Source organism: Pantherophis guttatus, chromosome 1 (genome assembly GCF_059756535.1).
Source record: "Pantherophis guttatus breed Tessera chromosome 1, ASM5975653v1, whole genome shotgun sequence".
Classification (NCBI taxonomy): Eukaryota; Metazoa; Chordata; class Lepidosauria; order Squamata; family Colubridae; genus Pantherophis; species Pantherophis guttatus.
Genome location: NC_142063.1, coordinates 13,228,432 through 13,251,125, shown reverse-complemented (window position 1 = coordinate 13,251,125; position 22,694 = coordinate 13,228,432). Strand labels below are relative to the sequence as shown.

At 42.8% G+C, this 22,694-nt stretch overlaps 1 protein-coding gene across 1 annotated transcript in view; it reads left to right on the top strand.

Annotated features, from left to right (window-relative positions):
* Nucleotides 1–22,694, top strand: part of HCN2 (hyperpolarization activated cyclic nucleotide gated potassium and sodium channel 2) — an 82,406-nt gene that overhangs the window by 44,190 nt on the left and 15,522 nt on the right. The window contains exon 2 of the mRNA XM_060695062.2: nt 11,761–12,184. Within this exon, the coding sequence (XP_060551045.2) occupies nt 11,761–12,184 (424 nt within the window). The remainder of the gene's footprint in view (nt 1–11,760; nt 12,185–22,694) is intronic.

Genomic DNA, 22,694 nt, shown 5'->3' with positions numbered 1-22,694 from the left:
TCAGTTTTCCCCGTCTTCTTCTGGAGCCAAGTGCTTGTGGGGGTTTGGGGGTCATCAGAACAGTTATGTTTCCTGCCTGGTCTTCTGGGCTCCCTTTGTTTGCTGACAATAGATTCGAAAGTGGGCAAACCTAAAATCTCTGGTGAATCACGCTAAGTCTTTAGGATGGGTGCAGTTTTTGCCTGGCAGATCTTTAGAGCCCAAACACTGGTAGATTATTTTGCACGTTCTTTATTATCTTGCCACATGGCTGGCTGAATTCCTTCCTCTCTCCCTTCTCCCATCCATCTTTTACCTCCCTCCCTCTCATCCATTTCTTCTCTTCCTCTCATCTCTTTCTTTCCTTCCTCCCATCTCTTTCCTCCCTCCCTCCATTTCTTCCCTCCCTTCCTTTCTCTCTCCCTCTCACCCTCCCTCCCACTTCCTTTCTTTCTCCCTTTCTCCTCTCTCCTTCCCATGTCTTTCCTTCCTCCCATCTCTTTCCTCCCTTCCTACATTTCCTCTCTCTCTCTCCTTCCCTCCCGCCCATCTCCTTCTTTCCTCCCATCTCCTCCCTCCCACTTCCTTTCTTTCTTCCTCCCTCCTGTCCTGTCTCCCTCCCATCTCTTTCCTTCCTCCTGTCTCTTTCCCTTCATTTCCTCTCTCCCTCCCATCTTCTTCTTTCCTTCCATCTCCTCCCTCCCTCCAACTTTCTTTCTTTCTTCCTCCCTCCCTCCTTCCCTCCATTTCCTCCCTCCATCTTTCTTTCCTTCCTCCCATGTCTTTCCTCTCTTCCTCCGTCCCTCCTTTCTTTCCTTCAATCTCCTCCCTCCTTCCTTTCCATTTCCTTCCTTTCCATCTCCCTCTCACCCTCCCTCCTATCTCCTTCTTTCCTTCCATGTCCTCCCTCCCTCCCTCCCACTTCCTTCCTTTCTTCCTCTTCCCTCTTTCCCCATCTCCTTCCTTCCTCCCTTCCTTCCTTCCTTCCTTCCTTCTTCCCTCCCTCCCTCTCTCTGTCTGGTGCATTCCCCCAGTGGTCTGTCAAACCCCAGCCTGTCTTTTTCATTCATTCTGTTATCTGCAGCAATATATCTAAATGCCCGAAAGGAGCTGAGCTGGACAAATCAGGCTTAGTTTAAAGAAGGGAGCGAGTTGTAGTTTGCAGCAACCCAAGGACAATTTGCAGCCATGACAGGTGACTCTTCAAAGAGCTTCTGACTTTTTGTTTGATCTGCTGCAATGGGAGATATTAAGTGACTCCTTGGGACTGGCTCACGTTTCTTTTCGGAACGAGGCAGGGAGAGCAGAAAAGGAAGACAAAAAAGGAGAGTGCAAAACCTGTAGATTGGTGATAGTCAAATTCTGACTATGCTGGCACTGCTTGCTGGAATTGTCTGCAGCGCCTCAGTTTTCCTCATCTGTGAAATGACACCCAAGGCAAGCATTGCAGAGGCTCAGTACAAAACCTCCTAACTTAGAACAGGGATAGACAATATTTGAGGGGCTTAGTGTGGCAGTTCAAAGCTTTGCAACATTTCATCTCTTTAATTCTGAGGATTTCTGTTGCACAAGCTCAGGTAACATTTTGTCATCAGGAAAGGGCTGAGGGGACAAGAAAAATGGAGGGAAACGAATCAAGGAGAGAAGCAACCTAGAATTAAGGAGAAACTTCCTAACAGTGAGGAGAAATAACCAGTGGAACAGCTTGCCTCCAGAAGTTGTGGGTGCTCCATCACTGGAGATTTTTAAGAAGAAACTGGGCAGTCTCTTGTCTGAAATGGTATAGGGTTTCCTGCTTGAGCAGAGGGCTGGACTAGAAGACCTCCAAGGTCCCTTCCAGCTTGATTCTGATTCTGAGGGTATAATCTCACAGACGCTTTTTGCAATATGTCCCCTTCCCAGTTTAGAGGGGGAAACCACCCCCCCCGGTAAAAGAGCATGACAAATCTTGGTAAAGTGAAACTTTTTTTAGATTTGTGTGTGTGTGTGTGTAAAAGATACATTGAGGATTCTTTTTCCTCCCAGTCTCCCGAAACGGATTGATTTTGCATACAAAAAAATCAGCACAGAATCCACCAGAAGAGGGAAGAGCCGAGATATTGCACTGGAATTTGGACTGGAGAAGCATGCCACTCTCCTCGCTTACCGACAAAGGAAAAATAATGAAAACTGAAGGAATCGAGACGCCCTATGAAAGTAACAAGACTCTGGATGAAGGTGATCCCTGCAAATACACTGCAAATTCTTCAAACTGATCACGTCAAGCACACAGAAGCCAAGAAAATGGTCACATCACGAGAATAAAGAAGATCTTAACTCTCAAACTCAGTGGAGGACATGCCTTTAAGGCAGTTAACACCTGAGTAATTCCACTTATTAGATATACACACAGCTGGAATAATGGACTGGACTCAAGCAGAACTAAAAGCCTTGGATAAGAAGGCCGGAAAAAATAGTGACAATGAATCATACTCTTCAACCACGCAGAGACGTTGACAGATTCTACTTACGCAGAAAATAGGTGGGCGTGGAATATTGCAGACAGTTGAAGAATTAAAAAGAGAATTGGAAGAATATCTGAAGGACAGTGAAGGAGATGCACTGAAGTTACTACATCTATGAAGGCTGACCAAGTACTGAAGAAACCAAACAGAGCTACATGAATGACCAAATGAAGAATAGAAAAGAAACATGCTCCAAGGTGAAGTATTACATGGTCAGGACATAAAAAACCCAGTGTCAAGTTTCCGAAAGATGCCCTAATTAATCCATGAGCCACGATCCAAACTTCAAAGGAAATATAGTGATTTATTAGGAGCACCATTCCGGCAATACTCGGATGCAGTCAGGACTGATCCCATGTAGATTTACGTTCCCCTATGACCCTGTCTCTCCCCTCCTCTCTGGCCATGTCATAAATCACATTCTCCAATTAACCACTTTGGCCGGCTGTGAAACCTAACACCCTCCTTCTGATTGCGGTCAGAAAGAATGTATGGAATTCACTTCAGTTCTCCCTCCCTCCTGCTCATGGCAACTTGAAAGCTTTGCAAGTTGACACCCAGAATTGAGAAGACAGCAAATAGCTTTACAACAATCTGTAAGCGGTTTACAGAGTCAGCCTATTGCCCCCAACAATCTGGGTCCTCATTTTACTGATCTCGGAAGGATGGAAAGCTGAGCCAACGTTGAGCCTGTCAGGATCGAACTGCTGGCAGTGGGAATGCAGAATACTGCATCTTAACCCTTGAGTGGCGTGGTGGCCTAGCGGTGAAGAAACTCTCTTCTTACTCAGAAGGTTGAGTTCAGTCTTCGGTAGAGGCAGATATTTCTCTCCTAGGGCGCAAAGAAAAAAATACCTGCTGTGAACTCAGTGTGGCATCAGGAAGGGCATCCGGCCAGTAAATGCTCAGCTGCATCTACTTGGCCCAACTCTACCTTGAATTAAGAGATTACAGGGTCGTAAAAAGGGAGTTACTGCATTCTAGCCTCTGTGCCACGATGGCTCCTATGGCCCTCATCAGAGGCCAATGCTTCCTCTGCAAAGAAGTTGAAGAAATAATGGGCCACCTGGTTAGCTACTGCAAAGAAGATCATGCAGACTGACTACAAACAATGGCACGGCAAAGTAGCAACAATGGTGCATTGGAAGATCTGTGAGAAATGCCATTTGCCCGCAAGCAAATAGACAAATAGAAAGCAAAGAAACTAAAGTGCTTAGAATTCAAAGATAGGCACCGGCCACAAAACAACCCAGGAATTAAAATTGTGGATAAGACAAAAAATCCTGGACAGTGGACATGGCAGGACCTGAAGACAGCAGAAGAGAAGAGAAAGAACTGGAAGGAAAAAAAAAAACACCACAAAATACAGAGACCTGCAAATAGAAGCAAAATGACTGTGGCAAAAGAAAGCAAAGGTGGTACCAAAAGGGATAATAGGTACAATCCCAAAACAACTGGAGCATCACTTGCACACCATCAGCATTGACAAAATCCCATCACTCAGTTGCAAAAGCTGAGACTCAGAGCAGCTTATATCCTACAACGGGACCTTCAACATCATCAAACAAACAACAGCTGTCTATCTCAGGTCCTTGGGAAGGACTCAGTAGGTGGATAAAAATGCCAAACCCACTCTAAACATCTAGTTGAATGTGCAACTCACCATAATATTAAAAAATTAACAACAAAACTGCAACATGCCTTTATTTCCATCACTGGGTAGAACGTAGAGTAGAGTAGAATGGAATGGAATGGAATAGAATGGAAATAGAGTAGAGTGGAGTGGAGTGGAATGGAATGGAATGGAATGGAATGGAATGGAATGAGTTGGAAGGGACCTTGGGGGTCTTCTAGTCCAACCCTCTGCTCAACCAGAGAAACCCTACACCATTTCAGACAAAGGGTCTCTTCTTAAAAACTTCCAGTGTTTCACAACTTCTATTACAAGTAGTCCTCGATTTACCACCAAAATTGAGGCCAAAATTTCTGTTACTCAGCGGGATGTTGTTAAGTGAGATTTGCCCCAGTTTATGACCTTTCTTGCCACAGTTGTTGAGTGAAGCGTGCAGTTGGCAAGTTAGTAACATGGTTGTTAAGTAAATCTGGCTTCCCCATTGACTTTGCTTGACAGAAGGTCGCAAAAGGGGATCACACGACCCCGGGACACTGCGGCCGTCATTAATATGAGCCAGTTGCCAAGCGTCTAAATTTTGATCATGAGACCATTGGGGACACTGCAACGGTCGTAAGTGTGAAAAACGGTCAGAGGTCAACAGTCCTAAGAGCCTTGGTGGCGTAGTGGTGAGAATGCAGTATTGCAGGCTGACTCTGCCTACAGCCAGCAGTCAGATCCTGACCGATTCAAGGTTGACTCAGCCTTCCATCCTTCCCAAGTCGATAAAATGAGGACCCAGATTGTTGAGGGCAACAGGCTGGTTCTGTAAACCCCTTGGAGAGGATTGTAAAGCACCGTGAAGCGGTATATTAGTCTAAGTGCTATTACTATAAGTCATTAGTATTATACCTTCAAACCAGGGGTGAAATCCAGCAGATTCTGACAGGTTCTGGAGAACTGGCAGCGGAAATTTTGAGAGTTTGGAGAACCGGCAAACACCACCTCTGGCTGGCCCCAGAGTGGGGTGGGAATGGACATTTTGCAACATCCTTCCCAGTGGTGGGTTTCAAATTTTTTTACTACCGGTTCTGTGGGCGTGGCTTGCAGGGTGGATTTGATTTAAATCAAAGTGATTTAAATCACGATTTAAATCACGATTTAAATCACTAGTCAGTAAGGCTTGATTTAAATCATAGTTTTCTTCATAAAGTCTAATTCTTGCTGGTATAACTTTAATATGCAAGTAGATGAAGATTTTTAGAATAACAACTTTTCATATTAGTTTTTTTATCCCCAGCTTAATAGGTTAATCATTCATATTTGGACAACTTTTCTGTTGTACTTAGGAAGGAGAAAAATAATCATTACCTTAATAATAACGATTTAAATAGATTTATTCAAGTGAAACAATAACATTACAGCATATGTTATTTGCTTAAACAAACATCCATGTTTGTTAACTAATTTGGCTAAACAAAATATATATATTTTAAGAAACTTAGACTGTCAGCCCAGCCTACACATGAAAAACTTAAATACTGTCCTCTGTAGCTCACTCGTCATCTTCATCTTCTTCTTTGTTCATAATCTGGAAAAGAAAAACAAGCTTTCCTGCTTTATCCGGTCCCAAACGATTTCTCAATTTAGAATGAATGAGTTCAAAGGAAGAGAATATTCTTTCAACGCCTGCAGAAGAAGCTACTGCTGTTAAAAGTGAAATCATTACTTGAACAGTTTCTAAATCCAAGTGCTTAAGTGACTTCCACCAGTTCACTGGTGTGACTTTCTTTAAAATACCTTCAGCAAACATATATTTCTTGAATGGTTCCCCCTTAGCTTTGAAGTTTATTATAGTTGGCATTACAGATGGATGATTGCTGGATACCCATGTCATAGCTAACTCCTCTTCCTCAGCACTTAAGTTTTAACCCTGATACTGGATATTGACAATATTTGCCAAAAAATGAGCTGGGGACAGTACTTGTCCCATTCGTTTTTTTAATGCTTGTAATTTAATTCTGTCCATGTGTAGTTCTGTTTTTAAGTGTTCACTCAGTTCCTTCCAAATTTCAACAGCATCAGCAATAAAACAGCTATTTTTCTGTATTTTATTTAAAGCTTCAGAGATGGGTTTCAGGATGCTCAGCATATGTTCAACATTGCTCTTAAGCCCAATGTTGAGGATTTTGGCCGTGACAGTGCCATCTATTTTATCTCGATTTTCTTCACAAACTGTCATCAGAATAGGCCAGTTCTGCTCAAAACAGTCCACCACAGAGTTCCATCTTAGATCTTGTGGGAGCGTTAGCTTGGTTCCACCCATCCTTTTCAGAGCTGCTGCAGCAAAATGATTGTTACGGAAGTATTTAGCAATTTCAACAACATTAGTCTTTATTTCTGGAACACTTAAGTCTTTGGCTAAGAGTGCAGCAAATGAGCACTGCAACCATATGTTATTAGCTTTGTATTCCCTTCCTGCTCTTCTAAATTTCTTCTCATCTTGGATACATTTGCAGCATTGTCTGTGACCAAACTGCATACTAGACATTTGAATTTTTGTTCACATGTTATTATAGCTTTTACTGCCACTTCTTGTAAGTATTCTGCTGTGTGTGCATTTCCTGATATATCAATTGTTTGTGCAAGGAAGACTTTCCCTTCTTCTGTTGTTATACAAGCACATACAATAGGATCATTGTGGACATTACTCCACCCATCAATACTTAGGTTAACAATTCTACCCTCCAGAGCTGTTGCACATTGCTCCATTTCTCTGTCATACACTTTGTCCAGCAGTTTCCCTGCAACATCTGCTCTGCTGGGTGGACTGTATCCTGGTCTCAGTGACTGAACCATATTAATGAAATGTGGGTTCTCAGTCAGACGGAAAGAAGAGTTCGTTGCATAAACAAACTGGGCAATTTTTTCATCAATTAACTCTTTTTCTAATCTGCTAGTTTTTATCACAAACTTATCTATGGTGGGAAGGGTTTTTTCTTTCTTTTAGGTGATAGTGATATGTGGCTGTGGGTGTCTGATGATGATGATGCTAATGAAGCACTATCCTGGATGGATAACTCTGAAACTGTAGAACAGGAGGATGGTGATCTTGAAGGTGGATAGTTTCCAGAATCCATGAATTCCCCTAAACAAAAAAGTCAATGCTGTTATTTTATTGTTTATACAATTTCTGCTTATTGTACACAGCACTGCCCCAAAAGGAATATTTGCTTTTCTTCATAACTGTACCAAATGACAGTAACATGCAATAATAATAAGAAATATAATTTTGCTCAAACATGACAGTTCAAGGCAGTCTTTAGAAATATGATTCAATAAAAATGTTTACCAATCTGAAGATCCTGCCTGTTCAAATGTGTTTCTTTAGTCATCTTCATCACACCACTTCTCATGATGTTGCCTCATTCGGGCCACAGGCCTTGCATTTCTTTGTTGCAGTGTTTGCAGTTTGCACGCATGCCTGCCTTACCGATAGGTAAAGGAACTTCATTAAAATATTGCCAAACTGGGTCTCTTTTATGGCCTGCTGCCATTATAGGTTTTTTCCTCCAAGGAAAGAATGTGATAAAACTCAGGTCATACACACAAAAAGATCCAAAGACTTGTCTGTCTGTGGCTGTGCAGTATGGTGCTCAGAAAGTTTCACTTTCATTTTGTACTGCTTGTCTGCTTTCCCCTTCCTCCTCACACTTAGTTTCACTTTCTTCTTGTACAGATCTATTCCACTCCAAACAATCAGAAAAATATTGTTTCTATTCTATTCACTGAACTTCTTGAAACTTAGCACTGAAGGGGTTGATTCTGTATTCATAGGTTTATAGAACAATATGATTAAGGTCTTTTTTTCAACTCTGTTCATGTTATAACATTTTTGCTGTGAAGAAGAGGCATGTGATCTCTGCTGAGTCAAATTCAGTTTTGAGAACTGCAAAAGTAAACCAAGCATCTGTGATAATATCTCGTAGGCAGAGAAACTGCCCAATAATCTTACAAAAACCTCTGGAAGAGCATGACATTGTGAATGGATTAATGGAATTTATTTACCAAAAAAATTAAACATATACAGCCTTATTCTACATAATTAAAAAACTAATCTTTGTTTCATGAAGGAATAACCTTTGGATGGTAATATATTTTCTTCAAAAAGCATTTTATTTAAAAAAATCTGATTTAAATAAAAAAAATCCAATTTAAATAAAAAAATCTGATTTTTTTGATTTTTTTAAAAAAATCATTGATTTTTATCCACCCTGGTGATTTGGTGGATGTGGCTTGGGCATGGCAAGGGAAGGATATTGTAAAATCTCCATTCCCTCCCCAATCCAGGGGAAGGTTACTACAAAATCCCCATTCCCTCCCAATCAGCTGGGACTCAGGAGGCAGAGAATAGATGGGGGCGGGGCCAGTCAGGATTTTTACTACCGGTTCTCCTAACCACTCAAAATTTCCGCTACCGGTTCTCCAGAACTGGTCAAAACCTGCTGAAACCCACCTCTGATCCTTCCCCCAGGAGTGGGGAGGGAATGGGGATTTTGCAGTATCCTTCCCCTGCCATGCCCACAGAACTGGTAGTAAAAAAAAATTGGATTTCACCACTGCTTCAAACAGTCACTAAATGAATTATTATAAGTCAAAGACTACTTGGCTACCTGTAGTTATTGGGGTGATCTGAAAGGTATCCAGGACCCAACGCAGCAGTCCCCAAATCCTAATCTCTCTGAGATGATTGGCAGTTACAAGAATTTTTCCATTCCACAGGCGATCAAAGATGGCCGCTTCTCTTTATGGGCTCCAGGCAAATATTTTATGCCCAACAGAGAAACAAACGGGAACAGCGATGGTGGGGGGTAAATAGAAAAACCACAACCCACAGTTATTTCAATTGTGCACATTTTTTTTCAGCACCAACAGCGGTGCCAGTTTATTGCAAAAAAGAGCAAGCCAATACCACACACACACACACAAAATAAAATTAAAAACTGGCGGGGAAATAAATTTTCCTTTCCTGCAGAAATAAAAGATGATCTTATTATAAATGGCAGTGGGAGGGCAGTAGCCAAAAAAAAAAAAAAAAAGTCAGGGAATAAATAAATTATCATCTGTCTCTCGGCTTCCTCTGATTCGTCCATATTTGTATTATGCGCCTCTTGGGGTGGATTGAGGACAAGGGAGGAACTCTTGTTATTTTTATTTTTGATTTTTTTTATATATATAAAAAAATCGGGCTGACAAATTGTAGAGCGACGCACGGAAGCCGTGGCTAAACTGGAACTCAAAAACCTCGGCTATCTGCTTTTGACCTTGCAGGCTTTTGGAGAAGGTCACCCAGGCTTCCAGCGGGAGGGAGAAATGGAACAGGATTCTGAAAATATACTTCCTATTTTTGTGTGTGTTTGAGAGAGAGAGAGAGAGAGAGAGGGAGGGGAGGGAAGGGAAGGGAAGGGATTCAGGTTTTTGCATTCCTCCTCTGCAAATCATCCATGGTAGTTTTGACCCCATAAGGTTTTTCTATGTTGTGAGCTGCTGTCATCTCAAGGATGACCGATATACCTGGGTTGATTTTATTTTAAGTTTCTGCAGTTCAACATTTTGATAAGAAGCTTAGCCGTCACGTATATCTCTGAACTTCTAGATAGAGTGTCCCAAGTCTTCTCTTTTCCTTTTTAATAAAAAAAAAAAAAAAGGAAGGATCTGGGTTTTAAGAACCTTCAAAGATACCTACAGAAGAGCATATCGGTGGCTCAGGGTTGAACAGTGGAATCCTTGGGGCTCCCTGAGCTTGGTTTTCTTGCAGGTGTTTCATTACCAAACTAGGTATCAACATCCATGCTAGAAGGAAGTGGGATTTGCAGGGAGGAGGGAAGGACTGAGGAGGTGGAGGACTGTGGGCTCTCAGTTTGTTTGCTTCCTTGCAGACGTTTCATTACCTGACTAGGTAACATCATCAGTGCTGGAAGGGAGTGGGGTTTGCTCTCAGTTTATATACAAATGGCTTGCTCTGATTTACCAAGGACAGAGAGCACCAAGGACCTTGAAGAAGGAGGAGGAGGAGGAGGAGAATAAACAGAAGATGGCTGCAAACTTCAGTACATTGACCAGTTTGAGCAGCTTCTGGGAGCTCCCTGACTGGAGGTTTTTAAGAAGAGATTGGACAGCCATTTGTCTGCAATAGTATAATGTTTCCTGCTTGAGCAAGGGGTTGGACTAGAAGACCTCCAAGATCCCTATAGAACAGGGCTTCCCAACCAGGGGTGCGAGTAGATATTCCAGGGGGCGTGAAAACCTGGGTTTAAAAGTTTCAAAATTATAGTGTATATGCATATAATCAGAGCAGAGGTGGGTTTCAGCAGGTTCTGACCAGTTCTGGAGAACCGGTAGTGGAAATGTTGAGTAGTTCGGAGAACCGGTAGTAAAAATTCTGACTGGCCCCGCCCCCATCTATTCTCTGCCTCCCAAGTCCCAGCTTTTGGGAGGAAATGGGGATTTTGCAGTAACCTTCCCCTGGAGTGGGGTGGGAATGGAGATTTTACAGTATCCTTCCCCTGCCCCACCCACCAAGCCACGTCCACCAAGCCATGCCACACCCACAGAACCGGTAAAAAATTTTGAAACCTACCACTGAATCAGAGGTGGGTTTCAGCAAGTTCTGACCAGTTCTGGAGAACCAGTAGTGGAAATTTTGAGTAGTTTGGAGAACCGGTAAATACCACCTCTGATTGACCCTACCCCCATCTATTCTCTGCCTCCCGAGTCCCAGCTGATCAGGAGGGAACGGAGTTTTTACAGTATTTTTCCCTTGCCATGCCCAACAAGGCACGCCCATAGAACCAGTAGTAAAAAAAATTGAATCCCACCACTACATATTTATTTTTGTAAGGGGTGCAAGAATATATCAGAAGCTTTCTAGGGGTGTGGGGTATGGAAAAGGTTTGGAACCCCTGCTATAGAATGTTCTATGTTCTAACACAAAGCATAAACCAGCATTCTTAAGTTGCACAGAAAACCCACCTAGATCCTCTTGAAAAAAAGCAAACTTTAGGTAAATGCAGACCAAATTTAGTATACTATCTGAATGCATCCACTCAATGTCTTAAGGTTGTGGTAAGCAAACGTTGACCTATGGCCGTGATGGCGAACCTATGGCACGCGTGCCACAGGTGGCACATGGAGCCATATCAGTGGGCACACGAGCTCAGTTCTGGCATACACATGCGCGCTGGCCAGCTGATTTTTGGGCCTTCTGGGCCCACCAGAAGTCATGAAACATGCTGTTTCCGGCCTCCGGAGGCCCTTGGGGGGGTGGAGAAGGCCCGTTTTTTGTTCTCCCCAGACTCCAGAGCCTTTCTAGGAGCCTGGGGAGGCCTGAAACAGCACGTTTCCCAATTGGGGAGAGCGAAAAACAGGCCTATTGGGCCCACAATGGCATTGCGTGCCAAAAGCGGGGTGAGTGTGGAGGGGGTGTTGCACGCATTCACGGGGGGGGGGCGTAGAATTATGGATGTGGGCATGTGTGTGTGTGAACCCTCCCTGCGCTCCCCACACTTTTGGCACGCGATGGCAAAAAGGTTAGCCATCACTGATCTATGGCTTGCTCCGATGTTCTCCCTTGTCTTGATTCCCATGTTCTTCCTTTCATTCCAGGTTCTACTGGGACTTCACCATGTTGCTTTTCATGGTGGGCAACCTGATCATCATTCCTGTCGGCATCACCTTCTTCAAAGAGGAGACCACAGCTCCCTGGATCGTCTTCAACGTGGTGTCGGACACCTTCTTCCTCATGGACCTGGTTATGAACTTCCGGACGGGCATCGTCATCGAAGACAATACGGAGATCATTCTGGATCCCGAGCGGATCAAGAAGAAGTACTTGAAGACCTGGTTTGTGGTGGACTTTGTCTCCTCCATTCCTGTGGATTATATCTTCCTCATCGTGGAGAAGGGCATGGATTCCGAGATGTACAAGACCGCTCGCGCCTTGCGCATCGTCCGCTTCACCAAAATTTTGAGTCTCCTGCGGCTACTACGTCTCTCCCGTCTAATCCGCTACATTCACCAGTGGGAAGAGGTAAGAGCCATGCTTGGAGCTGCGGGAGATCCATCATGGATGAAATTTTCACAGAGCCTTCCAAGGAGTACCTATTGCGATTTGGGGTCATTTAAAAAAAAAAAGAGAGAAGTGTCCCATTATTTATAGAAGAGAATATTTGTAGCTGTTGATTTTTTATTTATTTATTTATTTATATTTAAATTTATATACCGCCCTTCTCCCGAACGACTCAGGGCAGTGAACAGCCAAAGGTAAAAAACAGAATATAGAAATTTAAAAGCAATTTAAAATATATTAAACAATTTGGCCCAACAATTAAAATACCCCATTTAAAATTAAAATTAAAAAACAATTGGAGAAGTTAGGCCAGCCCGGCTTGTTGAAATAAAAAAGTCTTGAGGGCCCGGCGGAAAGTACGTAAATCCGGAATCATCCGTATCTCCGGGGGGAGCACGTTCCAGAGGGCAGGTGCTCCCACAGAGAAAGCTCTCCCCCTGGGGGCCGCCAGTCGACATTGTATGACCGACGGCACCCCCAGGGAGCCCCTCTCTGTGGGAGCGTACTGGCCGGTGGGAGGCCCTCGGTGGCAGAAGGCTTTCTGGTTTTCTTGCAGAGGTGCCATTACTGCACTGATGCTGTTACCTAGTTGGGTAATGAAATGCCTGGAAGAAAAACACCAAGTTCAGAGAGGACCAAGGATCCAACATCCCCCACTCCTTTTTTTTTTTTTTTTTGAGTTGAGAGTCCTATTTGGAATTTGACAGGCATGAAGATGGGCATGCTCCCCACATGGCCATCCCGGTAGGTATGGCCATTCAAACATGGATTGATCGGAGCAGTGTCTCTCAACTTGACAACTTTTAAGATGTATGGACTTCCACTTCCAGAATTCCCAAGCCAACTATAAGATGCATGAACTTCAACTCTCAGAATTCCAACTATAGGATGGGTGGACTTCAACTCCCAGGATGCCTAAACCAAGATTAAGATGGATGGACTTCAACTCCCAGAATTCCCATGCCAACCTTAAGATGTGTGGACTTCCATCATGCTAGCTGGGGAATTCTGGGAGTTGAAGTCCACACATCTTAAAAGTGGTCAAGGTTGAAAAACACTGTACTAGAAGAATCCTCACAGCTAGGATGCTAAATCACTTCAATGGGATATTTTGGGGAGCTGATTTTCAGCCCATTGCTGAAAATCTGCGCAATGGGAGAACCTGGGGTCTTTGTTTTCAACAGCTCCACTTGCTATTTCTTTATTTTTCTTCAAAATATCTTTTTTTTAAAAAAAGAGGCCTGGCTTTAATGTTCATTCATCACTATGCGCCTAGTCCTGTTGAGAAGTTTATCTTTAAAAACCATCTCATTTCAAGAAAGCATGTGAGTTGAGTGTACAGTATGTTGAACTTGGTGAAACAAAGATGCAAAGAAAAGATTGGTCATGCAAAAAAGCAGGAGTTAGGAAGCGCCTTTTCAAACTAACTTTAATGATGTTAAAAAGCCTTTAAGTTTTTGAAAGTCACCATTGCAATAACATTGGTGAGTCTGAAAAGGTGCTCACCAATTCTTTCCGAATTGTTTATTACTACTGACTGAAGTTGTTCGCATTTTCCAGTCTTGTCAAAAGATGCTTCAAAAGATCTGAGTCTCCAAAGGATGCAGTGGACGGGGAAAGAGAACGGAACAGAATAACAGAGTTGGAAGGGACCTTGGAGGTCTTCTAGTCCAACCCCCTGCTCAAGCAGGAGACCCCGGCCTATACCATTTCAGACAAATGGCTGTCCAATCTCTTCTTTAAAAAACCTCCAGTGATGGCGCACCCACAACAATAGAGGTTTGACCTATTCTCCAAAGCACCTGAAAGCAGGACATAGAATAGAATAGAATAGAATAGAATAGAATAGAATAGAATAGAATAGAATAGAATAGAATAGAATAGAATAGAATAGAACAGAACAGAACAGAACAGAACAGAACAGAATTCTTTATTAGCCAAGTGTGATTGGAAACACAAGGAATTGGTCTTTGGTGCATATGCTCTCAGTGTACATAAAAAGAAAAGCTACATTCATCAAGAATCCTAAGGTACAACACTTAGTGATAGTCATAGGCTACAAATAAGCAATCAAATCATATTAGGAAACAGTCTATATAAATCGTAAGGATACCAGCAACAAGGTTACAGTCGTAAGTGGGAGGAGATGGGTGATAGGAACGATGAGAAGATTAATAGTAGTGCAGACCTAGTAAATAGTTTGACAGTGTTGAGGGAATTATTTGTTTAGCAAAGTGATGGCATTCGGGGAAAAAACTCTCCTTGTGTCTAGTTGTTCTGGTGTGCGGTGCTTTATAGCGTCGTTTTGAGTGTAGGAGTTGAAACAATTTATGTCCAGGATGTGAGGGATCTGTAAATATTTTCATAGCAACATGAAGCAATGGATGGAAACTAATCAAGGAGAGAAGCAACCTAGAACTAAGAAATTTCCTGACAGCGAGAACAATTAATCAGTGGAACCAGCTTGCCTCCAGAAGTTGTGGGGGCTTCATCACTGGAGGTTTTCAAGAAGAGATTGGACACCATTTGTCTGGAATGGTAGAGAATCTCCTGTTTGAGCAGGAGGCTGGACTAGAAGACCTCCAAGGCCCCTTCCAACTTTATTTATTTAGCATATGGTAAATACATTGACTTATAGTAGTTCAAATGTTAATGTCCAGTCCATCTAGCCATTTAAGGACTGGATGGTCTATGTTGGAAAAAAACAGACATTGGGCCGGTGTAAGCCCTTCCAACTGTTATTCTGTTATTCCTGCAACTGCCATCATGCCCAGCTGTCAAAAGTAAAACAATGCCTGAGTTTGGAAGCTAAGCAGGGTTGGCTTGGGGTTGGACTTGGATGGGAAGGAAATCCCAGGTTAGGCTAGGAAATATAAATTAACCAAATAACCATCCAAGCCACCCATACCACAAGAAATCAATACCAAATTGGAACTGCCCACCATTTTCTTATTTTTGCTAAATACTACCAGCGTACAGGTAGTGCTCGAATTATAACCAACATTTGAGCCCAAGTTTCTGCTGCTAAGCAAGGCGGTTGTTAAGTGATTCAAGCCTGGTTTTACAATATTTTTTTTTGCCACGGTTGTTAAGCAAATCACTGCAGTTGTTAAGTGAGTCACGTCGTTAAGCAAATCTAGCTTCCCCCATTGACTTTGTTGTTGGAAGCCGACTGGTAAAGTCACAAATGGCGATCACGTAACTCCAGGATGCTGCAACTATTGTAAATACATACCCGCTGCCAAGCATTGGAATTTTGATTGTGTGACCTTGGGGATCTGTGTGATGGTCATAAATGTGAGGACCAGTCATAAGTCACTTTTTTCAGTGCCATTGTAACGTCGAACGGTGTCTAAACAAATGGTTGTAAGTTGAGGACTGTCAGGATCCAGCTAGTTGCCAGATATATATGTAATCCTCAATTTACGACCATAATTAGGACAGGAATCCTGCTCCTAAGTCACTGGCAGTCGTAAATCGAGGCACCGCATGTCCAAACTTTTTCGATCATTTTTTACAGCACTCGTTAAGCAAATCTCCCAGTCGTAAGTCCGAATCCACTCTCCCCAATGGACTTTTTTTTTCCCCCATCAAACAAGCGATCATAAGTCGAGGACTAACTGTACTGAATTTGACTTGCAGACTTCCTTTTAAAGAGACCCAGGGAAGAGAGGAACAAGCAAAGGCTTGCAGGATGGAGTTGTGCGGGGCCTGCAAGATTTGACACACCTGGTCCTGGTGTGTTCAGTGTCTTGGGACAGGGGTCTCCAACCTTGGCCATTTTAAGACTTGTGGACTTCAACTCCCAGAATTCCCTAGCCAGCTTTAAAGCTTTAAAGCTGGCTGGGGAATTCTGGGAGTTGAAGTCCACAAGTCTTAAAATGGCCAAGGTTGGAGACCCCTGTTTTGGGATTACTCATCCGTTATTATGCCGTGTTGTGTTGAGAAATAGTTGAGGTTTATTTCTTTGAGGCAGTTTGGGGATTTAGCCAGCTTTATAATGCAGAGAAGGGTTGAAGGCCTCCCTTAACAGGCTCAGATTGGGGGAATATGACTAAGTGATTGAACTTAGTGGGTTACTCGCTATAGGTAATCCTCGACCTACCACAATAGGGACTGGGAAATTCGTCATTAAGCGGTACAGTCATTAAGCGAGGCATCGGGGGACCGCGTCTAATTTTACAGTCTTTTTGTTGTAATGGTCATTAAATGAGACATCGCAGGATGACTGAGGACTTCAGCTTCCCCAGCTGACTTTGCTTCTCCACTCTTCCCTTCCCCTCCCCTCTCTCCCTCCCCTCTCTTTTTCCCTTCCCTTCTTTTTCCTCCCCTCTTCTATCTTTTCAGGTTTCATCTCCTCTCCCCTACTTTCTCCCCCTCCCCCTTCTCTCCCCTCCTCTCTCCTCCCTTCTGCTGTCTCTTCTCCCCTCATCTCTTCTCCCCTCCCCTCCCCTCCCCACTCTTTCTCCCACCCCCCTGGCCCCCCTTCTTTTCTTCCCTGTCCTCCCTTTCCTTCCCTTTCCTGCTTCTTCCAGCCTTATCTCCTCTCCCATATTCTCCCCTCCCCTCCCTCTCCCCTCCCTCCCACTTCTGCCGAATCTTCTTGTCTCTTCTTGCCTCATCTCCCCTCCCCTTCCCTAGTCTCCTCTCTCCCCTACTCTTTTCCCCTTCCCTAGTCTCCCTTCTCTTGTCTCTTCTGTCTCATCTCCCCTCCCCTCTTCCCTTCCCCCTCCCCTCTCTCCCCCCCACTCCCTCTCCCCTCCTCTCTCCTCTTTTTTATTCTCTCTCCTCCCCTCTCTCTCCTCTCCCCTCCCCTGCTTCTGCTCTCTCTTCTTACCCCTCTCCCCTCCCCTTCTCTTTCTCCCTCTCTCTTCCTCTCCCTCCTCTCCTCCCCTCTCTCTTCTTCTCTCTTCCCTTCCACTCCCTTCCTTCCCAAAATGCAGTCTTACATTTCAACTGCACAAAAGCTCATCTGCCCCCATTCCACTTCATTTTTTTCAACCCAAGTTGAAACCGATTTAAAACAGATTTAAAAAAAAAAGAAAGAAAGAAAGAAAAAATGATGGGAATACTGTTAACTATTCACCTGTCAGCAAGACTCCAATTTTAACAATTCAGATATCGCTGCACAAATTATAGCTCACATTAGTGGTTAAGATAAAACCAAGTGCAGCAGATTGCTTTTGAGTTAAAATTACTTTTAATTAAAGGGAACAGGAAGGAAGGAAGAGGGGAAGAAAGCAAGGGATGCTTTAAAAGGGAGAAAAGAGAAGCAAAAGGAGAGATTTGAGGAGCAAGTTCCAAAGACTGAAAAGGTGCCCTCTCTTGCACCAACGGATCCCTGGCATATGGTAACCCACATCTTTCACCCACAACCCCACTGACTCTCAACAGATTTTACTATTTATTTAATTTACCTAGCCCCCCTCCCCCCATCCATCTCACAAGAGTGGCAGCCTACAATAAAATACAGGTGGTCCTTGATTTACAACCACAACGCTGCCCAGAATTTATGTTGCTAAGTGAAACAATCTGTTAAGTGAGTTTTCTCCCATTTTATGACTTTTCTTGCCACAATTTTGTTAAGTGAATCGCAGCAGTTGTTAAATTAGTAACCCGGTTGTTAAGCAAATCCGGCTTCCCCATTGACTTCGCTTGGCAGGCGGTCGCAAAAGGGGATCCCGTGACACCCCCCACCCTCAGGACATTGCAACCGTCGTAAATATAAACCAGTCATCAGGCTTCCAAATGCAAATCACGTCACCAATGGGGATGCTTAAGTGTGAAAAATAGCCAAAGATCATTTATTTCAGTGCCGTTGTAGCTTTGAACGGTCACTAAACAAACTGTTGTAACTCGAGGACTTCCCGTAGAGGAGAACAAAATGCATCCTATGTCATAAAAACAGAGCGGCAGCCGTAAGCATCATTTTCCTTGAAACTCCTTGTTTTATTTTTTAAAAAGGTTTCCATAATTGGGGAGGCTGCTCCGTGCAGAAGCCAGAAAACCTCTCACTGAACTGGTTCTGTCATCACCAGATTTTCCAGGAAATGCGGCTTTCAGAAAATTGGTTTTTTTTTCTGCAAGGTGCAATGACCTTCTGTTAGTAACAAAAAAAAAAGAAAAAAAAGTGTGTTTTCTGTGCAGAATTTCTACACGGAAAGAGCTGGCTGGCTGCTGAGCTTAAAACGGGGGAAAAAAAGCAGTTGTAACACCGGTAAATTGAAAGAAAAGTGGAGAGGAATCGGGCAATTTTAACCCTAGCAAGATGAGATTTGCTGGGGGTGGGTGGACAAGAGAGCCTTCCTGCATGGATACAGGCAGTCCTCGACTTACGACAGTTCATTTAGTGACCAAAGTTACAACAGCACTGAAAAAAAAGTGACTTATGGCCATTTTTTTCATACTTGTGACCGTTGTAGCCTTTCCAGGATCAAAATTTGGACGCTTGGCAAGTGCTTCATATTTATGACCACTGCAGTGTCCCGGGGTCATGTGATCACCTTCCGAACAAGCCAAGTCAGGGGTGTTAAACTCGAGGCCTGTGGGCCAAATCCGGCCTGCAGGGTTTTTAGATCTGGCCACAGGCTCACCCTGGAAACAGCAACGGACCGGCCCACCGTGCCTCTGCCAGCGCAAATGGAGCTCCGTTTTTGCTGGCAGAGGGCTGCAGGAGATCGTCGCAGCCAAAAGTGGAGCCTCGATGAGTGACATCGAGCTGGTCAGCCCCCCCTCCCCCCCCTTCAGCCCCTCCAAGCTCAAACACAACCCTGACGCGGCCCTTGATGAAATCAAGTTTGACATCTCTGAGCCAAGTCAATGGGGAAGCCATCTGAATTCACTTAACTGTTGTGTGTGTCTGTTGTGTGGATGTTTGGGTGGTTTAGGGGTGGGGGATTTGTGGTGGGTGGGGATTGTTATGTGTGTTGGACCAGGTCTTTGGGTGTTAAGTGGATTTCGTTGTATGGGTATAGTGTGTACTGTATACACGTACAATTTTTTTAATTATTTTTTTTTAAATTTGATTTATATGCCGCCCTTCTCCGGAGACTCAGGGCGGCTTACAATGCGTTAAGCAATAGCCTTCATCCTTTTGTATATTTATACAAAGTCAGCTTATTGCCCCCACAAACCGGGTCCCCATTTTACCCACCTTAGAAAGGATGGAAGGCTGAGTCAACCTTGAGCCTTGGCGAGATTCGAACCCTGCAGTAATTGCAGGCAGCTGTGTTAATAACAGGGTGCTTAGACCACTGTACTATCAAGGCTCTTGACAATAAAGTTATTATTATTATTATTTACTTTATTCATTAAACATGAAACTCAGTCAACTGAGTTTTTATTATTTATTAAATTATTATTATTATTATTATCTTTATTCATTAAATATGAAACTCAAGTCAACTGAACATTCAAAAATGCATCACAAATACCATTGACTGGTGCCAATGGTTGATACGGGTTGCTGCCAGCATCCTAGGTATCAACCAAGTACCTTCTTAAGATGTACGTTGTTCCAAGTAGCGCAGTTTTTTGCAGTTCCGCTGGTGTTATTACAGGAAGCTGCAATTTGCTGATGTATGTTATAAAATTCTTAGACATGGTACTAAGTGCCCGAATGACGATCGGTATTACTGTTATATGTTTCATCCATAGCCATGTAGTTTTGATGGCCAGGTCGCGATGATGATGATATGATGATGATGATTATTATTATTATTATTTAATCTTTAGTGAGATTCACAGCCTTTGAGGCTGGCTAATAGCTCAGCAGCTCGAGTCCCAACCAAGGACCTAGGAACTATTAAGGTATCGTCGGAGGATGTAAACTGTTCCGAGTAAAGTGGTTTTTTGTAGAGTCAAAATGTTCAAATCCGGTAAATTTAGAATTTCTAAATAGCGAGGTAGCCCTTTGGGTATTGCTCCAAGGGCTCCAATTACAATCGGGACAACAACAACAACAACAATATTATTATTATTATTATTATTATTATTATTATTATTATTATTATTATTGGTTAATCTTTAGTGAGATTCACAGCCTTTGAGGCTGGTTAATAGCTCAGCAGCTCGAGTCCTAACCAAGGACTTAGGAACTGTTAAGGTATCGTCGGAGGATGTAAGCTGTTCCGAGTAAAGTGGTTTTTTGTAGAGTCAAAATGTTCAAATCCGGTAAATTTAGAATTTCTAAATAGCGAGGTAGCCCTTTGGGTATTGCTCCAAGGGCTCCAATTACAATCGGGACAACAACAACAACAACATTATTATTATTATTATTATTATTATTATTATTATTATTATTATTATTATTGGTTAATCTTTAGTGAGATTCACAGCCTTTGAGGCTGGTTAATAGCTCAACAGCTCGAGTCCTAACCAAGGACCTAGGAACTGTTAAGGTATCGTCGGAGGATGTAAACTGTTCCGAGTAAGGTGGTTTTTTGTAGAGTCAAAATGTTCAAGTCCGGCAATTTTAGAATTTCTAAATAGCAGGGTAGCCCTTTGGGTATTGCTCCAAGGGCTCCAATTACAATCGGGACAACACACGATTTCTTTTTCCACAGTCGCTCAACTTCAATTTATTATTATTATTATTATTATTATTATTATTATTATTATTATTATTATTATCAAAAGCTCACTTAGCAACTGCCTTGCTTAGCGACAGGAATTTGGGGCTCAACTGAGTTAGTAAGCCAAGAAATACCTATACACATCTGACCATATATGGCTTGTGATTTCCTAATTGACATCACAAGGCTCCTTCTGAAGGCTTTGAGAATCTGTGATGTTGATCCTGATGGAGAGAGCCTGGCAGGTGCGTGTGAATTTAGGGGAATTGGCAAACTTGTGACAGTTGTGGAATTTTAATAACAGGGGTTCAAAACAGCTGCTGGGAGGGAGGTTTGCTTACTCAGAAAAAGATTGCTATAAAATAGGATTTTTTAAAATCCATCCAAGGCAATGGAGATGGAGAGAAATTCTCCACGTTGCTGCCATCTAGTGGTAGGATTGAGGTTTTTCAGCTAGGTGCGGTTTGCAAACCTTGAGCTGTTTTGCCAACAACTACTGGTTAGGTGATCTTCAATACAGGGAGTCCTCGACTTACGGCCACAATCGAGCCCAGAATTTCTGTTGCTAAGTGAGACATTTGTTAAGCGAGTTTTGTCCCATTTGACGACGTTTCTTGCCACGGTTGTTAAGTGAATCACTGCAGATGTTTAGTTAATACGATTGTACAGGGAGTCCTCGACTTAACAACCACAACTGAGCCCAGAATTTCTGTTGCTAAGTGAGACATTTGTTAAGGGAGATTTGTCTCATTTTACAGCCTTTCTCGCCACAGTCGTTAAGTGAATCACTGCCATTATTAAATTAATAACATGGTTGCTAAGTGAATCTGGCTTCCCTGTTGATTTTGGTTTTCAGATGGTCGCAAAAGGGGATCACGTGACCCCCAGGATACTGCAACCGTCATAAATATGAGTCAGTTGCCAAGCATCTGAATTTTGATCACATGACCATGGGGATGCCGCAACGGTCATAAGTGTGAAAAATGGTCATATTTTTTCAGTGCCTTTGTAACTTCGGTTGCTAACTGAATGGTCGTAAATCGAGGAATACCTGTATCATTGTGCAAGATCTGGGGGTGCCTGGGAAACCCATGGCAAACTCTGCAAGAAAGAACAAATAATCAAATCGCTGTCAAGAGTAATAAAGCACCCAAATTACACAGCCAAAACAGCACAGTTGCTTCTTCAGTGAAGCCCCCGATAGGGTCCATTCAATCGAAAGAAACATTTTGTGCTTGCAGCTGCCTTATAAAAGTGATAAATTATAATTATAGGAAGTTAATGTGCCAATGTACCAGTGGCAGATGTAAATCTGCAGGGAATATTTTTTTCATTCCCCTAGGAGAGTCAAAAAAAAGGGGAGGGGGATGAAAATGCAAATCGAAAATAGGAAGCAAAATAAGGAAAGGAAATGTTGGTTTTCATTGTCTATTTTTACTTTCGGAGAACCTTTGTACTTTAGCATCATATGCTTGAGATCAATTGTTGACATTTTTACTGTTAACTGATATCCCTTCTCCATCCACTGAGTCAATAAATCAGAGGGTTAGAACTGAGCTTTCCCCATTTATCATCTTGCATGAATTTAACTGCTGGGTAGAAAGATTGTAAAATTGCACCGTTCAATGGTTATTCCCAGCCTTTAGCAAAGTTTTCAACCGTTGGCAGTAGAGTTTAATTGGCCATAGATCTTGCTACTGGGAACTGGCTTTTTCTTTAAAAATATATATATATATATATCTTTGGGCTCTTGAGTTTCTCTACAGATAGTCCTTGATTTATGACCATGGTTGAGACTGTCGCTCAGTCAGGTGGTCATTGAGTGAGTTGCACCTGATTTAATGACCTATTTTGCCAAGGTCATTCAGTGAATCCAGAAGAAGAATATTCAGTAAATT